This window comes from Amblyomma americanum, chromosome 5 (assembly GCF_052857255.1).
Source record: "Amblyomma americanum isolate KBUSLIRL-KWMA chromosome 5, ASM5285725v1, whole genome shotgun sequence".
In the NCBI taxonomy this organism is placed as follows: domain Eukaryota; kingdom Metazoa; phylum Arthropoda; class Arachnida; order Ixodida; family Ixodidae; genus Amblyomma; species Amblyomma americanum.
In genome coordinates, this window is record NC_135501.1 from 164,401,927 (window position 1) to 164,418,943 (window position 17,017).

The 17,017-nt window shown below is 47.6% G+C and overlaps 1 protein-coding gene across 2 annotated transcripts; it reads right to left on the minus strand.

Moving 5' to 3' along the window:
* Positions 1 to 5,040: 5,040 nt before the first annotated feature.
* Positions 5,041 to 14,274, minus strand: LOC144132914 (32 kDa beta-galactoside-binding lectin-like). 2 transcript variants are annotated; one of them, XM_077665658.1, is made up of 5 exons: positions 14,073 to 14,274; positions 11,238 to 11,363; positions 9,963 to 10,045; positions 9,709 to 9,901; positions 5,071 to 6,171 (listed from the first exon to the last, which is right to left on the minus strand). In XM_077665658.1, exons 2-5 carry the CDS (start codon positions 11,259 to 11,261, stop codon positions 6,055 to 6,057), a joined length of 417 nt encoding a protein of 138 aa, XP_077521784.1. In that variant the 5' UTR covers positions 11,262 to 11,363; positions 14,073 to 14,274; the 3' UTR covers positions 5,071 to 6,054. The 2 variants fall into 2 exon arrangements, with proteins under 2 accessions (XP_077521783.1, XP_077521784.1); XM_077665657.1 differs by lacking the exon at positions 14,073 to 14,274 and having other exon boundaries at positions 5,041 to 6,171; positions 9,963 to 10,158.
* Positions 14,275 to 17,017: the final 2,743 nt, after the last annotated feature.

The window sequence follows — 17,017 nt, forward strand, 5'->3', positions numbered from 1 at the left end:
TGTGGCACATGGCAAAAGGTATCTAGCAGCTGTGGCTTTATGGTGGCTGATAAAGTGTTATTTTCAGCATATTAATGGAATATATTACATTAGTCCTATTTTCTTAATATGCATTTTAGGTATCACCAAGAAACTGCACACAGCTGCAAAACAAAATAACTGCAAGGAACTTGCCCCCTGGATTAAGTCTGTGTGCAACCATCTGTATTGGGCGGCAGCATCTAGCGAAGGCCAAGCAGAACTCATTGTGCCCAAATGGCTGTCACTTCTCAACCACATAAGGGACATCCACACACACGACCAGGCATCGTTCCCCACGTGCTTGCACGGTGACATCGAACCCAAGCAGTGGCTCAGAGAAGGTATTCTCACCAAATTATTCCGAATTGATATGGGTCCCAGCCCATTCGGGGAATCCGGGGAACGAGGCAGCCCACAATAAAGCCCGAGGTTTCGTCGACCGGGCAGTGGATGAGTCTGGCTCCCTGAATTTCACGAAGGACTCAATGATCACATATCATGATCTCACCAATCATTTTAAACTAGAGAGGAGAATTTTCCCCCCTCCAGACAAAAGACTTACTAAAGAACAAGAGGTTACGTGGCGTCGTCTACAGACGAGATCGATACGCACCCCATCACTCCTCGCGCACATTTATCCAGATCTTTACAACCCAAACTGCAAACACTGTGGCCAACGTGCTACCTACGATCACATCCTGTGGGACTGCAAAATAGAGCCACCTCCGAGTGATCTAGTTATAGCTCCTTCTCTCGAGCGGTGGGAGACCGTGCTGGCTAGCTCTGACCCCAGAACGCAAGTTTTGGCGGTGGAGTGGGCTGACAAAGTCGTCGAGGGCTATGTACTCTCGACCACTTAACGCGACCTCTTGCCAAGCTCTTCCCGGCGAATAAAATGTTTTACAATCAATGGAACGTGATTAAGCAAGACTATTAATATTGGTAATTGGGATATTGGATGAAATTACATCAGTGCTTAATCGAGTAAATGTGAGGAGAAGGCACAAGTGAAGCAAAGAGGGGCCGAGAGAAACGAGGAGGCGTCAGTGCTTTCGCATTCCTCCAATGCGGGTTACCGCAGTGACCTCAATTTTTTTTTCTATTTGAAGGGGCGATTTTCTGATGACGAAGAGACCACAAGCACACGGAGCAGCTATAAGGGAGATCTGGCAGAGACCACGAACGGGTGCGGACAGCTCAAGTTGGAGATTCGCGCGCGGAAGATCGGCGATTTCGAAGATACGCTGCTGTAGGCGCTTCATGTTCATCGTCTTCCTTGCAACGTGCGCTGCGGAGGGCGCCGGAGACCTCGATAAAGCGAAACTATGAACGGTATAAGGAGGGTTAACGCTCTGAAAACGGTGAACACCGTTGTTTTTTTTTCTCCGAAACAGGCTCAAATATGCATGCTTCTCCTCTCCCTCTATCTAATTCCCAGTGCCTCCCGGTGATACAACCCAATGGGCACTGAAACTGCCTCGGACGTCCTGTGGACGTTTAGGACATCCGTGGGACGTCCAAGGGGGTTTCAATGCCCATTGGGAATGGGTACAAGCTTTCCCCTGGTCTGGTGCTCGGCTTCTTTAGGGTGAAATGCCTGGGAAATGTGTCTCTGACCCCACCTTGAGTAATCAAAATACCTTGTGCCATGGCGCCCTCTGGCCATAGATGCCCTTGCGCCATAAAAATCCATAATAATCATCACTATCTGAATCATTCCCTCCGAGAATTGCATGCAAGTCTTCCCCTGAGGACTGCCCGCGCGTATCAGACATTGACGTGCGGGTATCGATGCTTGACGCCGCGTCAAGAAATGTCAGAACTGATAACGCTTATCTTTTCAAGGGCCTAGCTGGTAAAAAAAATGAATAAACACAGCTGCTCTGCATCATTATTCAAACTGAGGAGGGGATTTGCGTTAGCCTGTGCAATTGGTACTGAGACAAGTTCTGAGACAACGTAAGCAGCACAGTGTTTGAGGTCCTTACTAATTGCGAGAATACTAGGAAATGGTTCAGCCGAATATGATTATTGCTGTTGACTCTACAATGAGACATGGATGGCAAGCTGGGCTGTTTTAGTGTACGTGAAATCACTCCTTAAGTACGATTGTCAATTGCTTCATCGCAATAAACATGGCAATAAATATAGGTCACTGAATCTAACATACTGGGAACGAGTCCCGAGGAACACATGCACCAGTAAAAGGCAGAATTACAATCAAACATCAATTTGAGTACATTTTTTTTTACTTTAGAAACTATACTTATTTCACGATTCCTTGCTTATGTTCATTCATATGGCCGCACATCTAGCTGAATCGCAGGTGCACTTCGTTCCAAGAGCACTGTTATTTTCATACGTGGCCCAACTGCCATATTGTTGGAGTTGGGCCAAATAACAAACTTTGGAGCTGGGCTACAAGCCAAATTTTCGCCTTGGGCCAACTGCCGAATTTTTGGGGTGGGCCACCTCAACCTGCCAAATTTCTGGTGACCGCCCTGAGTGCCAAATATGTGAGTGGGCCAAGTGGAAAATTTTTGGAGGTAGCCCACCTGCTAAATTTTGGGTGTCATTCGGAATTTCAAGTTTGAAACTGCTCTCACCGAGTGCCAAATTTTGAGAATTTCAAATTTGGCGGGGCTCTCTGATCGGTTTCGGTGGGTTCACGTGACCCTGATGATGTCATCTCCCAAATGACCAAACACTCCCTCCTTTATCCCTTCCCTTACGGCGCGGTTCAGGTGTCCAACGATATATGAGACAGATACTGCGCCATTTCCATTCCACCAAAAACCAATTATTATTATTATTATTCGTTACCTAGAGACCGGGTGGTTTTTGCAAGACGAGACTATAAATGCGTCGCATTGAAACATACACGTGGACTGTTAAAAATTCTGACAGTCCTAGCAATGAGTCAGTTCTGGGGCACCTATAGAAATGACGTTAGATATCTTTTCTGAGAATGGTGTTAATGATATGAAGAGTAAATTTAAATTTGCTAGCCATTTTTTGCATAACACACTATTCCGAGTATAACTACTAATATGTACCGTAATAATCCATGAATTGCCCATGAAATAATTCACTGATTGAGCGCAATAAAAAGGCTCACAAAGCACTAGACGAATAATTATGTCCGTCACAACTTATTCATATGCTTGCGTAAACACTTCGCACTATAGTTGTTAAGAACGCAGCTGTTTTCCCCATAAAAGGACCCCCCACCCCCAACCCTCCAGCCAATGGCGTCGGCCGATTCTCGTGACCCTGCTAGCGCAACAAAACAGGGAGTGGTAGATGAAAGTGGTAGATGAGTCCCTTTCCTCCATGGTCGGGGATAGGCCCTTCTCTCCATTGTGGCGCCGCTCCCTGCATTTTCACACTAGCAGGGTCATGAGAATCGGCCGACGCCATTGGCTGGAATGGTGTCGTCTGACGTTGAAAAGCCACTGCGTTCTTGAGTTGTGTCCAACTATAGAGTCAGCCGTTTTATTCATATAGTATATCAACATTACCGCTGTTTTTCAGGAGCGATCCTTCCAAATTTTGGAGTCATCTTAAACCTGAAGCGTGCAAAACCGTTGAGCACGTCAACACGAGAAAAAATGGTGGGGTGTTAAATGGGGAAGTTTGTTTAAACAAAGTGGGCGTGCTAAAGCATGTGTTTAACCTGACGGGCTGATGGTTTTGCTTTGCTGGGTCGTTGGCACGTCTGGCGACGATGTTGGGATAAGCTCTGATCGAGGCTAAGCAGATCTGATTTATTCGCGCCGCATATGGAAGTTGATAAAGACGACGATGACGTTATCGAGTTGATGGGAGAGTTGTGTTCCTTGAAACTGTTTTGATTTTCTCACGTGAGTGAAAGCATCTCCGCTCTTGATGTTTGAGAATGTAGCGCGGAACATGTTTGTGATCTGTTGTAAACTGTCGAAACAGGCAATAAAGACAAAAAAAAAACTGCGGTGATAGAGTAGTGCTCTCGTGAAGTGCCTGGCGTAGCTGACCTGTTCGTGCAGCCGCGGGTTCGAATCCAAGTCACGGCAGTGTTTTTTTGTTTATTCATTTAAGGTCAAGACTTCAGCGATGGCCTGGCTTTTGCAGCTTTCGTCGCGAAGAAGAGCTTTCGCTCTAAAAAATTTTGCGCAGCAAGCCGCAGATAGCCACTGAATTTGGTCTTGTCTTCCAGTCCGCCTTTTCAGATTCCCGTCTCCGATCCATTTGTTAAACTAAAACGAGTAGTAGCAGGCTGTAATTCATAATTAGTGAGGGTTTTTTTTTAGTGGTCCTAAATATGAAATCGAAATCACCGTGTGGCCTGAAGGAATTTTTAACTCCTTCCTGCTTCATTACGCTGAATCCCTTCCACGGTTTCTTGTAATCGTTCATCTTTGTAGTGGCCTTGTCCAGGCTGGAGGATTGATGGCGCAGAAGTAGAACATCCGCCTAGCGTGCAATAGGACCGGAGTTCGAATCCCAGTACACGCAAATTTCAACCAGGCTTGAAAAATAAACTCTGCGTGTCGATGGAATTGCATAACCAGGCCTGGGGTGCGGCCTGATCTCGGTGACCAGAACCGACAACGCACTCCCTCACCAGAGCAGGATTTGGCCACCCTGGTGTAGTACTTGGCCACAACCTTCCATGAACAAACCCCCGGTCCTCAGTCCGAGGGTGCTCGGTGATCCGAACCCACGATCTCCAAATTTCGCGTCCAGAGCTCAACTAAGCTACGGCGACGGCTGTCAATGTTCTGCTTTCGGGGGTATTTGTGTGTAGTGTGACCTAACGTTGGAACTCTTCACCAGCGCTCCCCACGTCTGTCGTTCAGTTGGTAGAACACCGGACGCGAAATTCGGTGGTCGTAGGTTCGGATTCCACCGACGGCATCTGGTTGCTTCTAAAATAACTAGCCTATCAATCTCCCATTCACGCGCACCACAAATTCCATATAAAAAAAATATCCCCTATGTTCCTATAGCTTTCGGTCACTTGGCTTCCGTCACGTATCTAATCTGCTCAATAGCTACGAGGGTCTCGATTCTGGCAGTCTTGATGTCATAGTCTGCTTAATATACATATAGACATAAATACACAATCGTAATAGAGAAATAGACAAATACAAGCTGTTTCGGTGTATTGGTTTGTTTCATAATGCACGAGACAAACAATGGGGTTCCTGTTGAATTTCAATCGACAACGGAGCAAATCATGCAGTACTAATAATTTATGTTGTTGAGATCGCACCATGCAGGCATGACATAATTCATTTGTGAGGAACACAGCACAGACAGTATGCTGCTGCACGTAGTGTCACATAGATCCAAAGGCTTGTGAGGAACACGGCTTAGTAAACGTTGGAAATGAAGTATCGTATGTCTTTCAGTCGAAATGCATGTTCACGTTATTACTATAACAGGGCCCGAAACCACAGGGGTTACTGCGCCTAGGAAAGGCATCAAAACATTCAGCGATAAGTGTGGCTCTCCTTTCGGTTTTCATGGTCGTTTTCATTAATAAAATGTGTAAAAAAATCCTGCTTCTTGCAAGCAGCTTTCAAGATCAAAATGAGACACTGGGAAAGTTTTTTTTGTTTTCATGTAACCTTGATACATGAAGCAGTGCTTCTCGGTGGGTTATCCTTCTCATTTTCCACTGAAGCCTACTCCCGAATAGACCAGCGTCTGTACAAGTTGTAATGTTGCAGATCAGGCGGGTAAGTTTTGTGATCAACTGTCCTAGCTACAGGTCAGACCACGTTCTATTGCTGCGAACAGATCTTTCTACATGAGTTATTAAGGTCGTGGATGTGGCGCTCTCTGGTGGGGCATTTTTTATTTTCAGCTTCCAGTAGGACACGCAAACAAACCTTTCGTTTTCTCTTTCCTCAAAGCAGCATATATACCTCTCTGGTTTTCTGTGTGTCAGTCATAAGACAGGCCGAATGCAAAGCAGGCAAACAGTGTTCACATTATGGTACGAATATCTAGGAAACCTGGATTCCTTTCCAGCGCGGATCACAGTGCCTACTTCTGCAGGTCGAACCGTCGAATCGTGACGCTGCCTTCCACCACGAGCCGCTTTACCAATGAGCAGTTCATCCGGTGCTTGAAGAAAGTAAAATCTTTGTTGTCGAAAGCCACCTGCAAGCCCACGCCCGACCTTGTTGATAAAACAGTTTCGGCAGTGAAACTTGCAGAGCATCCAAAGCCTAACCAATCACCTTAAAGGGGCTCTGATACGCCTTCTGAGGAGAGCACATTAACTCACTTAATCACTGCACTGTGTTGCCATGAAAACCAGAGCCAAATAATGCTCTTCTACACGCAGCAGACGACCCACAATCACGCGTCAAAGTTGGCGAGCACTTCCCGGAGACTTTTTCATGCTCGCACCCTCCTCCGTCCCCCGCATCTGCGAATTCAAGGTGAGAGGTGGCCATTGGTTAGATTCTTTCAGACGTCAGGCAGTTACCGTGGCCGCGGCCAATAAGCCGCTTAGCTCCCGCGGGTCGGGAAGCTCCGCTCCCAGAGGGGGTCGGCGAAGGAGCGCCTATCTTCCAGCGTGCAAAAAGTGACGGGAGGAGAGGGAAAGGCGCGAAGACGCTGAAATTCAAATTTTAATTGCACTTAACTCAGCTTCTACAAAGCACATTCAAAAAATCCTTGCTGGACACCATTGGTGAAGCGGCGTGCATCAATATCCCAGGCATGCCGCAACTTTATTAGAGCCCCCTTCACAGCCCCTTTAATAAAGCTGTTTTCCAGCAGCACATCCTGTGGGTAGTGGGACTGGTTACTACATAGAAAAGCCATGTGCTGCTGGGGAAGAGCATACTACAAGTTTTGTTTTCACAGGAACACCAGTTGATCTCGACGCTTAATTAGAAATTTTTGGCTTATGTCGGCGATAAGAGTTTCAACTTAGGTGGTGACGGTGATCATAATTTCAGTGGGGACTTGATATGCACTGCCGTCTCGGACATAGGGGTAGTGCAGGTAGGAGAAGCTCGGAAGTGCGCACGACAGCGCGAGATAAAGGGGTGTGTGAAAAAGGTATAAAATTTGTAATCTTACACTACTTGAAAAGCTAGCTGTTCTCAAGGAGAATAACAGTATTAAAGGGTGGTCCATTATAGATTCTGCCCAATGAAAACTTGAAAGAACAGTAAACCTCTGCCTTAAAGCTATGGCGCGATAGTGTTAAAGGGACAGTGAGGAGAACTCTATCAATTTTTTTTAGTTAGCAAAATCTGATAGTTCGGCATTTCATGACTTTGTTGCCGCTTTTCCGGGAGCGAAAGACGCATTTATTTCAAAGAAATTTGGATTCGAAGTTGGAAAAGTTTTTCCCGCCGCTCCGATTCAAACTCGATAACTCTTATGACGTCACGGCGCACACTTATGACGTCATAGTACGGAGTGACATGAAATGTGACGTAAACGCAGACTCCGTGATTTCTGGCGGCTCGCGGTGCGGTGTAGCGCAGCAGAGGAAATGAAAGCTACCGCCGCCGCACGTTGAAGGCATCTATCGGGGGTCGCTACCGTCGCTTCGTTTACGTTTGCACCGGCGTCTTGCCAGCGTTGCGATGGATCCAGTTCCCGAACCCGACGACGTAGTTCTCGCAAAAACTCCGGCCTGCATTTCAGCGACCTCAGCCCCACAGAGCGAACGATGCTTTTGAGGAAGCACGCGTCGGCGGTCAAGAGCAGTTGGAGTATGGAGGGTCTCGCTTTGGCAGACTTGACGTCGCCGTGCAGGGCACGCGCGCGCGTTACGCCGGAGCATAAACGCGCCTTAACAGAGCCTGCGCTTAACCGCTAACCAACGTATTCGGTGGCGGAATCTATGGGAGCCACTAAAGCCGAAGTAGAACGTTCTTGCGGGCTAGTTGGTTCATTGCAGAAAAAACGTTAGTAGTACTGCGCGAATTAGACACGACAGGAGAACAGGAACAAACAAGACAACACAGGCGCCGACTTCCAACTGTTTGTTCCAACTAAAACCCCCTGCCCACTCACTGAATAAAAAAACAAACCTGTGCCGAGGCTCGGAATCGAACCAGGGCCTTTAGCCATGAATAAAGGCACATATAGTGAATGCGCTCTTCCGATGCAGAAGCCTCCGCGCTTTCGCTACGTATACCCTGGCCTAACAGAGCTACGCCATCAGCAATTTTTCTGAACTGCCTTGTACCTTGTCTCCCGTCCCTGATAAACGATTTCCGTTAAGTAGTTTGAAGTCGACTGGCACAGCCGGGAATGTTTCGCCGGGCGAGCGTGCGAAGACGCAAGCGCTCTTTATACTGCGAACTGCCTTGTACGATCACCGACCATCATGCCATCATAGTTTTTTCATCGATCGGGGCAACCATATGACCAGCCTTAACAGGCTCCTTCAAAGGTTAACTAGCACCTGAAGCGGCACTTGGAGTTCCCCTGCTGTTCGGCGCTTGTAAATCGAGGCGCGTCAAAAACAAAACCACGGGGCACGCAAAGCTCATAGACGCGAAGCGCCATAACAAATCTAAACTCTCCTGGCCGCCGCCAAGCACCGGTTCTCTTTGCTTCCAACATTCAGGTTGTCATTTGTCTGTCTTCCTTGTGTAATAAAAGTGCACTACCGGTTTTAAAACAAATCTTACTTCAATATTGAACCGCGCAACCTTCCTTTTTCAGCCTCAGAGATTCGTGGCCCCATGGAGTAAGGAAAATTCCTCTAAGGTGGTGTCTCTTGTCCTATGACGTCACCACGCTTGTACTTGCGAGATTGGCCTGTGGCGGCGACACCTGTATTTCGGTTCTTGCTGTTTTCTACCTTACAAGAGCTTTGTTTTCAGTAAGAGTGGCGTTTTTGTGATCCGGAGCTGGTATTCTATAGATACAAGCCAACTTCAATTTCTCCTCAGTGTCCTCAGTATCCACTGCCACGGTGAGGCAGCATTGCCAGAAAGTCGGGGCACAGAGCAGCCGCAGCCACTAAGCCTAGCGCCCTAGAGCGTTTTAGTTTGAGCCACTCGGTAATTGTTTCTTACGTCACGGATGAGGTCAGCGCGCTATTTTTGATTGCCCAAAGTCATGCACCACGTGCTCGCTGCCAAGGGAAGTAGAAGTGCTTGTCCCAAAGTTCTGGTAGTGGTTGTGATGACGTCACAAGATCACATGACCTACGTGGCTTGTAACATAAGCCTCCTGCTTTTCCGCTGAGAAAGCTGGAGACGAGAATGCCCGTGTTCCTGCAGAACGGCAGCCTATTGCGGTAAAAACTATGCGCCTAATGCAGATATGTTTGAAAGACGTACTAAGTTTGGTGTCTTTACCTCTGGATGCGCGCTAACCATCAGAAGGATGCACTGCTAGAGCGTAGCACTCGAGAAATGCCTTCTGAAATACTGAAATAAGCAAACTTGATTAGGTATGCCTTGGGTGTCCAAGGTAGCTGGTTAAACCGGCTCATTCGTAACGTAAGGAACAATGGGGATTAGAAATGTTGTCACAAGCAAAAGTTGCTGGGCTGCTCTGTCAATCAACAGGACAATATGATACTATCAACTATTCTGCTTTGTCCTGAACGCGCATGTTAGATCGAGATAAACAGGCCCGAACCAATGAAAACACTGCAATCAACGTCGCAGTGCACGCTTTCCAGAGGTCAGTACCAGAGTAGCGCACGTATACCTGGTAACCTGCGTCATCGACGCGTATCCTGGTCTCGAAGTGGCTTCCCTGCTGCACAGGCATTCGGACTACGCGCTCCTCGTGCTCCCAATAGCCGCCGCGGTTAGAGTTGAAGACCACACACCACTCATCGAAGCGCGGATTTATGTGGATGGCTATGTCACCCGTGTCAGTCACCAGGTTGATGCTGAACCTGCGCAGAAGCAGTGATGGGGCATAAACGTACTGCAGCGGTGGCCTGCAGGCCCACTCACCTATCGGTGCTTTTCCCGACTCGGCCCGCCAGGTCGATGGTCGTGCCCGGGCAGAGCGTCTCCAGGGTCACGGCCAGCGCTGACTGCACCAAGACAAGAGCCCCGGAGGTCTGGAACGTGCTTTCAGCAATCCTCATCGGTTCAGATATAACGACAGGGTTAGGCGCAGTCTGAAATTACGCCTCGTCTGTACAACCTGCCGATAGCCGAGAAACACCAATGATTACGGCATACCTTGAGTGACACACCACACGACGCAGACTGAAAACGGATGTGATATAGTACACAATAGGTCACGGGTGTCGCCTTTGTTTCAATGTGTCCATGTTTACCGGGTACCAGAGTAAGCATGCTTACCATTTTCTTTGAAATCAGGCAAGAAAGCAAGCAGCAGCAGTTGCGATAAGGAACTGCAGTCCTGAGCTGTGCATTTTCGGCTATAGAATACGACGTTCCACGTGGACAATAATGACCAGTCAAGCACTTTGCTGGTCATTGTTGTGGATTCCTGCGTGCCAGACCTGTGTGGCCGAGCTGCGCGTGGTGACGATTGGGACAGCGCGGCACACTATTAAGACGTCATCCCTCATGGCCTACGTTGCCGAAAGCAGCTACCAAAAGCACAAGTCCAAATTAAACGGAAATTAAATACTGCAAGACAGGACGTTCTTGCATGAGATGGTGGAGGCTGCTCCGTATAGCTGCGCGCGATTTAAAAACATTTCGCCCTTGCGTTTCCCTTTTGTTACTGTATCTATATTTTGATACTGATATACTTGTTTATTTTCTGTAGTTACAGATACTTCGAACTAACATCGCTCCTGTACCAAGCTGTACCCAAATCAGTCATGCGGTGGGAACACTGTAGCGTATGTGGATGCATACATTTAACTTTAGCCCTCAGCTTTAAAATCCGAAACCTGTCCGGCATGTTTAGTCCTCAAGGCTAATCAATTTGGATTTTGTCAATGCTGAAACTCATCAGCTGTCAAGTTAAGTAAAAAAGGGGGTACTTCATTTAAAACGGACCTGTAGTGAAGACCCTCAAATTATATCAAATAGGAAAAATAAGTGGCTAAAAAATAAATGTTCGCACAGCTAAGCTAGAGAAAAAAAGTCGCCATAAAATAAATTATTGGAGTAAAGGCCAAAAATTGGCTTCGTGGAAAATAGTTTTTCAAAGAGAACTTTCGGAGGTGAGCTTTACGTGCCAAACGTACGTGGCATTAAGTTCAAACTTAATGCCACGGGAAGAGAAAGACAAGTAGCACTTGCGCTCTGCGATGCCCCAGCTCCCATTCCGGAAGCTGCCGCGAATCAAGCTGGCAGAGAATGAAGGGTGGATTCAAGTGGAATGCAACGTCAGAGCCCGGGCCTCCTCACTGAAAGTCGATGCCGAACCTGCGCCAGGAGAACTCAGTTAAAAAATATTCTCCAAAAAGTCAAATATCAATGCCCAGCGGATTTGCCTCCACAGCACACACACACGCCCGGAGAGAAACATAGGAACGTCGCTCCAGCTTTAAGATGGCAAACAAGGTTCGCTGCATCCCAAGGGAGGCTTGTACGAAATCAAGCTTTCTTCTCCTCAGGGCTTTACCCCTACACTTTACCTAACACACTTTGCCAACATCAGAATTTCTATTAAGTCAGCCTTTTTTTTGTTCCCAGTGCAGTGGTGCTAAACGTAGCTAAAACATTATCTGAAGACAGATAGTTGTCATGAGTGATGAGAGTTTCAGCAGATGCCGACAGAAGTCGCCTTCACCATGCTCACAAGGACAAACAAAATGCTGACATAAATGATAAAGACCTTTGTGACGAACTTTTGCACCTGAGCAGCCTGTTTCCTCCTGATTGTAGCGCACCTCTTAACGTTCTTTAGTTTATATTAAGTTGTGTAGCTTATATTGAGGATAACTTCCCAAACACACGAGTCGCGCTCTGGATAATCCTTACACTGCCCGTTTCCGGGGCGACAGCGAAGAGAAGTTTCTCAAAATTAAAGCTGATAAAGAATTATCTGTGATCGACTTTGACAGATCATCTTTTGCAATTTCGTCCATCGAAAACGAACTTGCATCTATACCATCAACATGACCGAAGCCGTAGCTCAATTCTCAGTTTTAAAGGCCCGCAAGGTTCCGTAATGATATCTGAGTTAGATTTTCCTTCCGCTTGCTTTCTGTGTTGTACAGAGCAGCTTAATGCTTCGTCGTTGTTTGAAAGACTAAAATCTGATGCAGCTTGTATTTGGTATGCTTGGTGTGTGTGTGTGTGTGTGTGTGTGTGTGTGTGTGTGTGTGTGTGTGTGTGTGTGTGTGTGTGTGTGTGTGTGTGTGTGTGTGTGTGTGTGTGTGTGTGTGTGTGTGTGTGTGTGTGTGTGTGTGTGTGTGTGTGTGTGTGTGTGTGTGTGCGTGTGTGTGTGCGCGTGTGCGTGTGCGTGTGCGTGTGCGTGTGTGTGTGTGTGTGTGTGTGTGTGTGTGTGTGTGTGTGTGTGTGTGTGTGTGTGTGTGTGTGTGTGTGTGTGTGTGTGTGTGTGTGTGTGTGTGTGTGTGTGTGTGTGTGTGTGTGTGTGTGTGTGTGTGTGTCCATTGCCAGCTGCGCCCCTATGCCTGCAAACTTAGTCTCATCCAACCCCCTAACTTTCTGCCGCCCACTGCTACTCTTCCCTTCTCTAGTCTCTAGGAATCCACTCTGTTACCCTTGAGGACCAGCATTTATCTTTCCTTCGCATCACATGCCCTGCCCAAGCCTATTTCTTACTCTTGATTTCAACTAGGATGTCGTTAACCCGCGTTTGTTCCCTCACACGCCTTGCCCTCTTCCTGTCCCTTAACGTTACACCAGCCATTTTTCTTTCCATTGCTCGCTGCGTTGTCCTTAACGTAAGCTGAACCCTTTTCGTTAGCCTCCACGATTCTGCCCCGTAGTTGAGTGCGAGCGTTTATTACTAAATGGACGCTTTAGCGGTCTATTCATTACAAACATCATATTGCTGCTGTTTATCTTGGATACTGAAGAAGTTCGCGCGGAACAACGAGGACAAGCGAGACAAACAAAGACGAGCGCTTCTCACACTGAAGAAGTTGGCGCGGAACAACGAGGACAAGCGTAGACAAACAAAGACGAGCGCTTCTCACAACTTGTGAGAAGCGCTCGTCTTTGTTTGTATCGCTTGTCCTCGTTGTTCCGCGCGAACTTCTTCAGTATGCATATCAACCAACTAGCCCAACTTTCTGCTCTCTTAAGTGTTTACCTTGGAACAGCTATAGTACGGGTCGCTTTGGTGTTTGCTGTCACTAGCATTAGGTGGCAATCCGACTAATTTTATCTTTCACGGATAAGCCCTTTTGTGTATGCGTTTTTAAACGCATGCATAAGCCCTTTTGTGTATGCGTCATGGGGACGACCTCTGGCCTGCGCTATTGATTTGCGGTCTCACTTCAGGCTTCACCCATCGAAATTCACAGCTCGCGTTAATGAATTGTGAAAAACAATTTTGTTTAATACCAGGTATTCCCTGAAAACGAACAAGAGTGATGAATCGAGAAAACGTCACCATAAAGAAATCTTCAAAGAAAAGATGAGCTTGATGGCCGGAAGGGGTTCAGGAGCGCGCCTTGGTAAAAGGGTCGTACATGGCGCCGAATGAGGTAGGACCGGCCCTCCTCTCCCTCCTCCTTCCACGTTAATCACCCTCCGATTGCGCATTCCCATAGCTTTCGCCGTACTCTCTTCGTTGTACAGTGACCACATTCCCAGTGGTTCCCAAGGCAACCACCCTCCGGTTATGCACTCACGCAAAACCCACGGAACGGATCTCTAACAGCTGTCGCGGTAAAAAAAAAAAAAAAACTTGGCGATGGTTTAGCTCTGGTTAAACCTGGAGTGACGCGATAGCTACAGCTGGCTGAGTGGAACTTGGTCGCGTGACCAACCACGTGATCAACCACGGCGCCGCGCCGCCGGCAGCTGCTCCGCACAACGTGACAAACCACGTGACAGAGTGGCGACGCCCCCACGCTGAAGGCTCGAAATGCTACCGTAATGTAGCTATCGCTGCAAAACTCGAATGGTATGAACAAATATTGGTGTTTCTTTACTTACTCGAGTTAGACTTCGTCGACGGTTTAACGCCTGCAGCACACGGTCGACCGGTTTGCACAGTAGCGACGCGAGATTTAAATATCCAGGCTTGCAGAGGCGATGAGAAGAGTCGTGGCCAGTAGCACAGCTGGGTAGGTGGAGAGCTGAAGAAATTCAAGCGGATCTGCGTAAGTGCTCAATGTTCACCGCAGCAGCGTCTGCGTCTAACCTGGGAAACAAAGAAGAGTGATAAACAGGACGAGCGATTAAGCGAGCTGCATGAACTGCCGGCGCTGCTGCGTGCTATGTGGCCGGGCCATGATAAGCATCGAGTCCGACACGCTCCATCGATATCGCCAAAACAATAGAATCAATTTTTTATACGAATAAACAAGTTGATAGGTATCTCACATTCAATAGAGTGCCCTGTCTCAAAACAATAGAATCAATTTTTTTATACGAATAAACAAGTGGATAGGTATCTCACATTCAATAGAGTGCCCTGTCTCCGTCACAAAAAAAAAAACGCTTTTACGCGGCAGCGTATACAGCTCGTTCGGTAGAAAAGCCATCGGCGTCGTACGAGTAGCAGTCGTTGTAGTTGTCGGCACCTCGCGTCGGAAATATTGGAGCTGCGTATAAATCAGAGGGCACGCACACTCAATGAATAATAAAAAAAACACTGGGGTCTATGCCTGGAACCGAACCACCCAGCTGAAAAAAGGTCCATTGGTTCCAATTGGAATTTTTTACATTTACAATTCCAGTTAGGTTTTCGGACACCAATTGGACGCGCTTCTAATTGGTTCCAATTAGTTTCAGTGGCGTCAAAAATCAATTGGTTCCAACTGGAACCGTGAGACTGGGAAGACCGGCCACTTTCAGTTCTTATGCACTTCAACTTTGATTCTACCGCGTGTCGTTATCCCTAGTCACACAAAATTTTGTGCAGTTTACCTCGTTTTCAGTCCAACAGATAATAATAATAATTGTTTTTTGGGGGAGAGGAAATGGCGCAGTATCTGTCTCATATATCGTTGGACACCTGAACCGCGCCGTAAGGGAAGGGTAAAGGGGGAATGAAAGAAGAAAGGAAGATACAAACAAAATTATGGGTGTAGATAGGACAATCGGTGTCAGCCTTATAATACCGTCCCCACAGCAACTCACGACTTGCACTTTATGCATAACAAGGACACCAAGGCCTTTTTGCGAATGTGCGCTGGAAGCGCTTTGACTTCTGGAACTCTTCGACAGATGGAACACTGGAGCTTGCAGGATGCCAGCAACACATCCTCCCCTATGCGCTGAACTGGCTTACGCGCTGCAGTGGCCGCAGCCGGTGCCGGAACTCCAGGTAGTGTTCACCACTGACGTCGACATGAAAGCGCAGTCCCGTACCTGCACAACAAGCCCACGGACCACTGCTGCGCATCAGCTTAACGTGTCAGGGTGCCCTTCATAACAAATGCGTTTAGCCGATAAGCCTGCATAAAAAAATTCAGGGGGGCACTGTTGACCTAAACTGTGGTGAGGCGAAAGCCTTTAGCGCGGTGTTTCTGCTTGTGTCACTGGTGTGTGGCTAAGATGTTAATAAGTACGCAATTGTTTGTGAACCTTAAATGCTGGAGTCACTGGAGGGCGTTTGGTAGGCATGCATCCGTCTGATTCGACGCCTTTCTGCAAACACTCTCCAGCGTCCTAGACAAGGAGAGAGAGAGAAAGACAAACGGAAAGGCAGAAAGAACTGCATATACGTTGGCAGGAAGTAGCGCAGTCGTTAGCACGCTCGACTGCGGAACGGAAGGATGGCGGCTCGAGTCCCATCGTGCACAAAGGTTTCTTTTCTTATCGAGTTCAGGAGCGTAACGGACCGATGGACGGACGCGGACATTTAAAGGCTTCCGCCTTAATAAAAAGCTGCCCATCGCAAAGCCATGGATTACTCTATATGGAGACATATGTTTCTGTACACGTCCACAACTGGCGACGCAGATCCACCTCGGCGGCGGCGTAGAAAATTTAGAGCATGTTGTCGGCGCTGTCTTTGATAAGGGCACTGAATCTCAGCATAAGGGCTGCTCAAGACCGTATCCTTCTATGTAACACCTCCTTCAATCTCGTTAAGTTATGATGGAGGGTGTACGTGCACGGTGGAAACAAGGCACATGTACTCCTTGTAAATGATAAGATGGAAAGAGCAGAGATCAAAAGGGAGGCTAGCGGCGGAGACACTCGTGCTTGGAGCTTGGCATGTTAGGGCGGCTGCTTTCCTCTGCTTAATATTTTGAGCATCTTCTTGTGTCCAGTGTGCATCTAAAAGGCGTCTTCATTATTTTTTTTTTGTGAGAGTTAGCATGTGTCTCCTGAGTGGTGCTTAACGTCTTTGCAACTGTTCGTGGTTTTTTAATAGCCGCTAAGGAGCCCGTGTAGATACCGGCCATAAGACACCATCGCATCAGGGAGAGCGCAGAGCTGCACCATAAGCGGGTAGGGGTGGTCCGAGACGTATTCCCGACGTGTGATCAAGCTGTACACATTCTTGGACAAATGGCAATCACCGCTCGAGGTCTCGGCATTGCTTTATGGCGGAGTTTAATCGTATTTGTAGATACATTCATGCATGCCTCCGCAGAAGGATCTATCATTTTTGGTGTCTGTGCTGTCACCTTTTTGTAAGCGGCAGCAACGGGCGTAACGTAGGTTCTCTTTAAATCTCTTGTTGTCCCTCGCTGCTGAATAAGTGTCATTGTGTTCAACTGTGCGTATACTCATGGAGAATCAGGATGGATGTCAGTTTTGGCAAGACTGTGATGGGGAGCATTGCGTTTCCGTTGACTGTTTCTAGCGCCGCCCACCGGCGTCTCGATCGTCAGTTCGATGAAACTGAGCGTTGTATAATATTCTGGGTTCAAGTACTGAACGAACAAGACGTCTGACCACCTCGCTCTGTGCCCGTCTCGCCT

Coding starts and splice junctions, on each gene's coding strand:
- LOC144132914 (XM_077665657.1), bottom strand. CDS start 10,099: ATGAGGATTGCTGAAAGCACGTTCCAGACCTCCGGGGCTCTTGTCTTG. Junction 9,902..9,962: donor GTCGGGAAAAGCACCGATAG/GTGAGTGGGCCT, acceptor GCTTCTGCGCAG/GTTCAGCATCAACCTGGTGA. Junction 6,172..9,708: donor TCGATGACGCAGGTTACCAG/GTATACGTGCGC, acceptor GTGGGCTTGCAG/GTGGCTTTCGACAACAAAGA.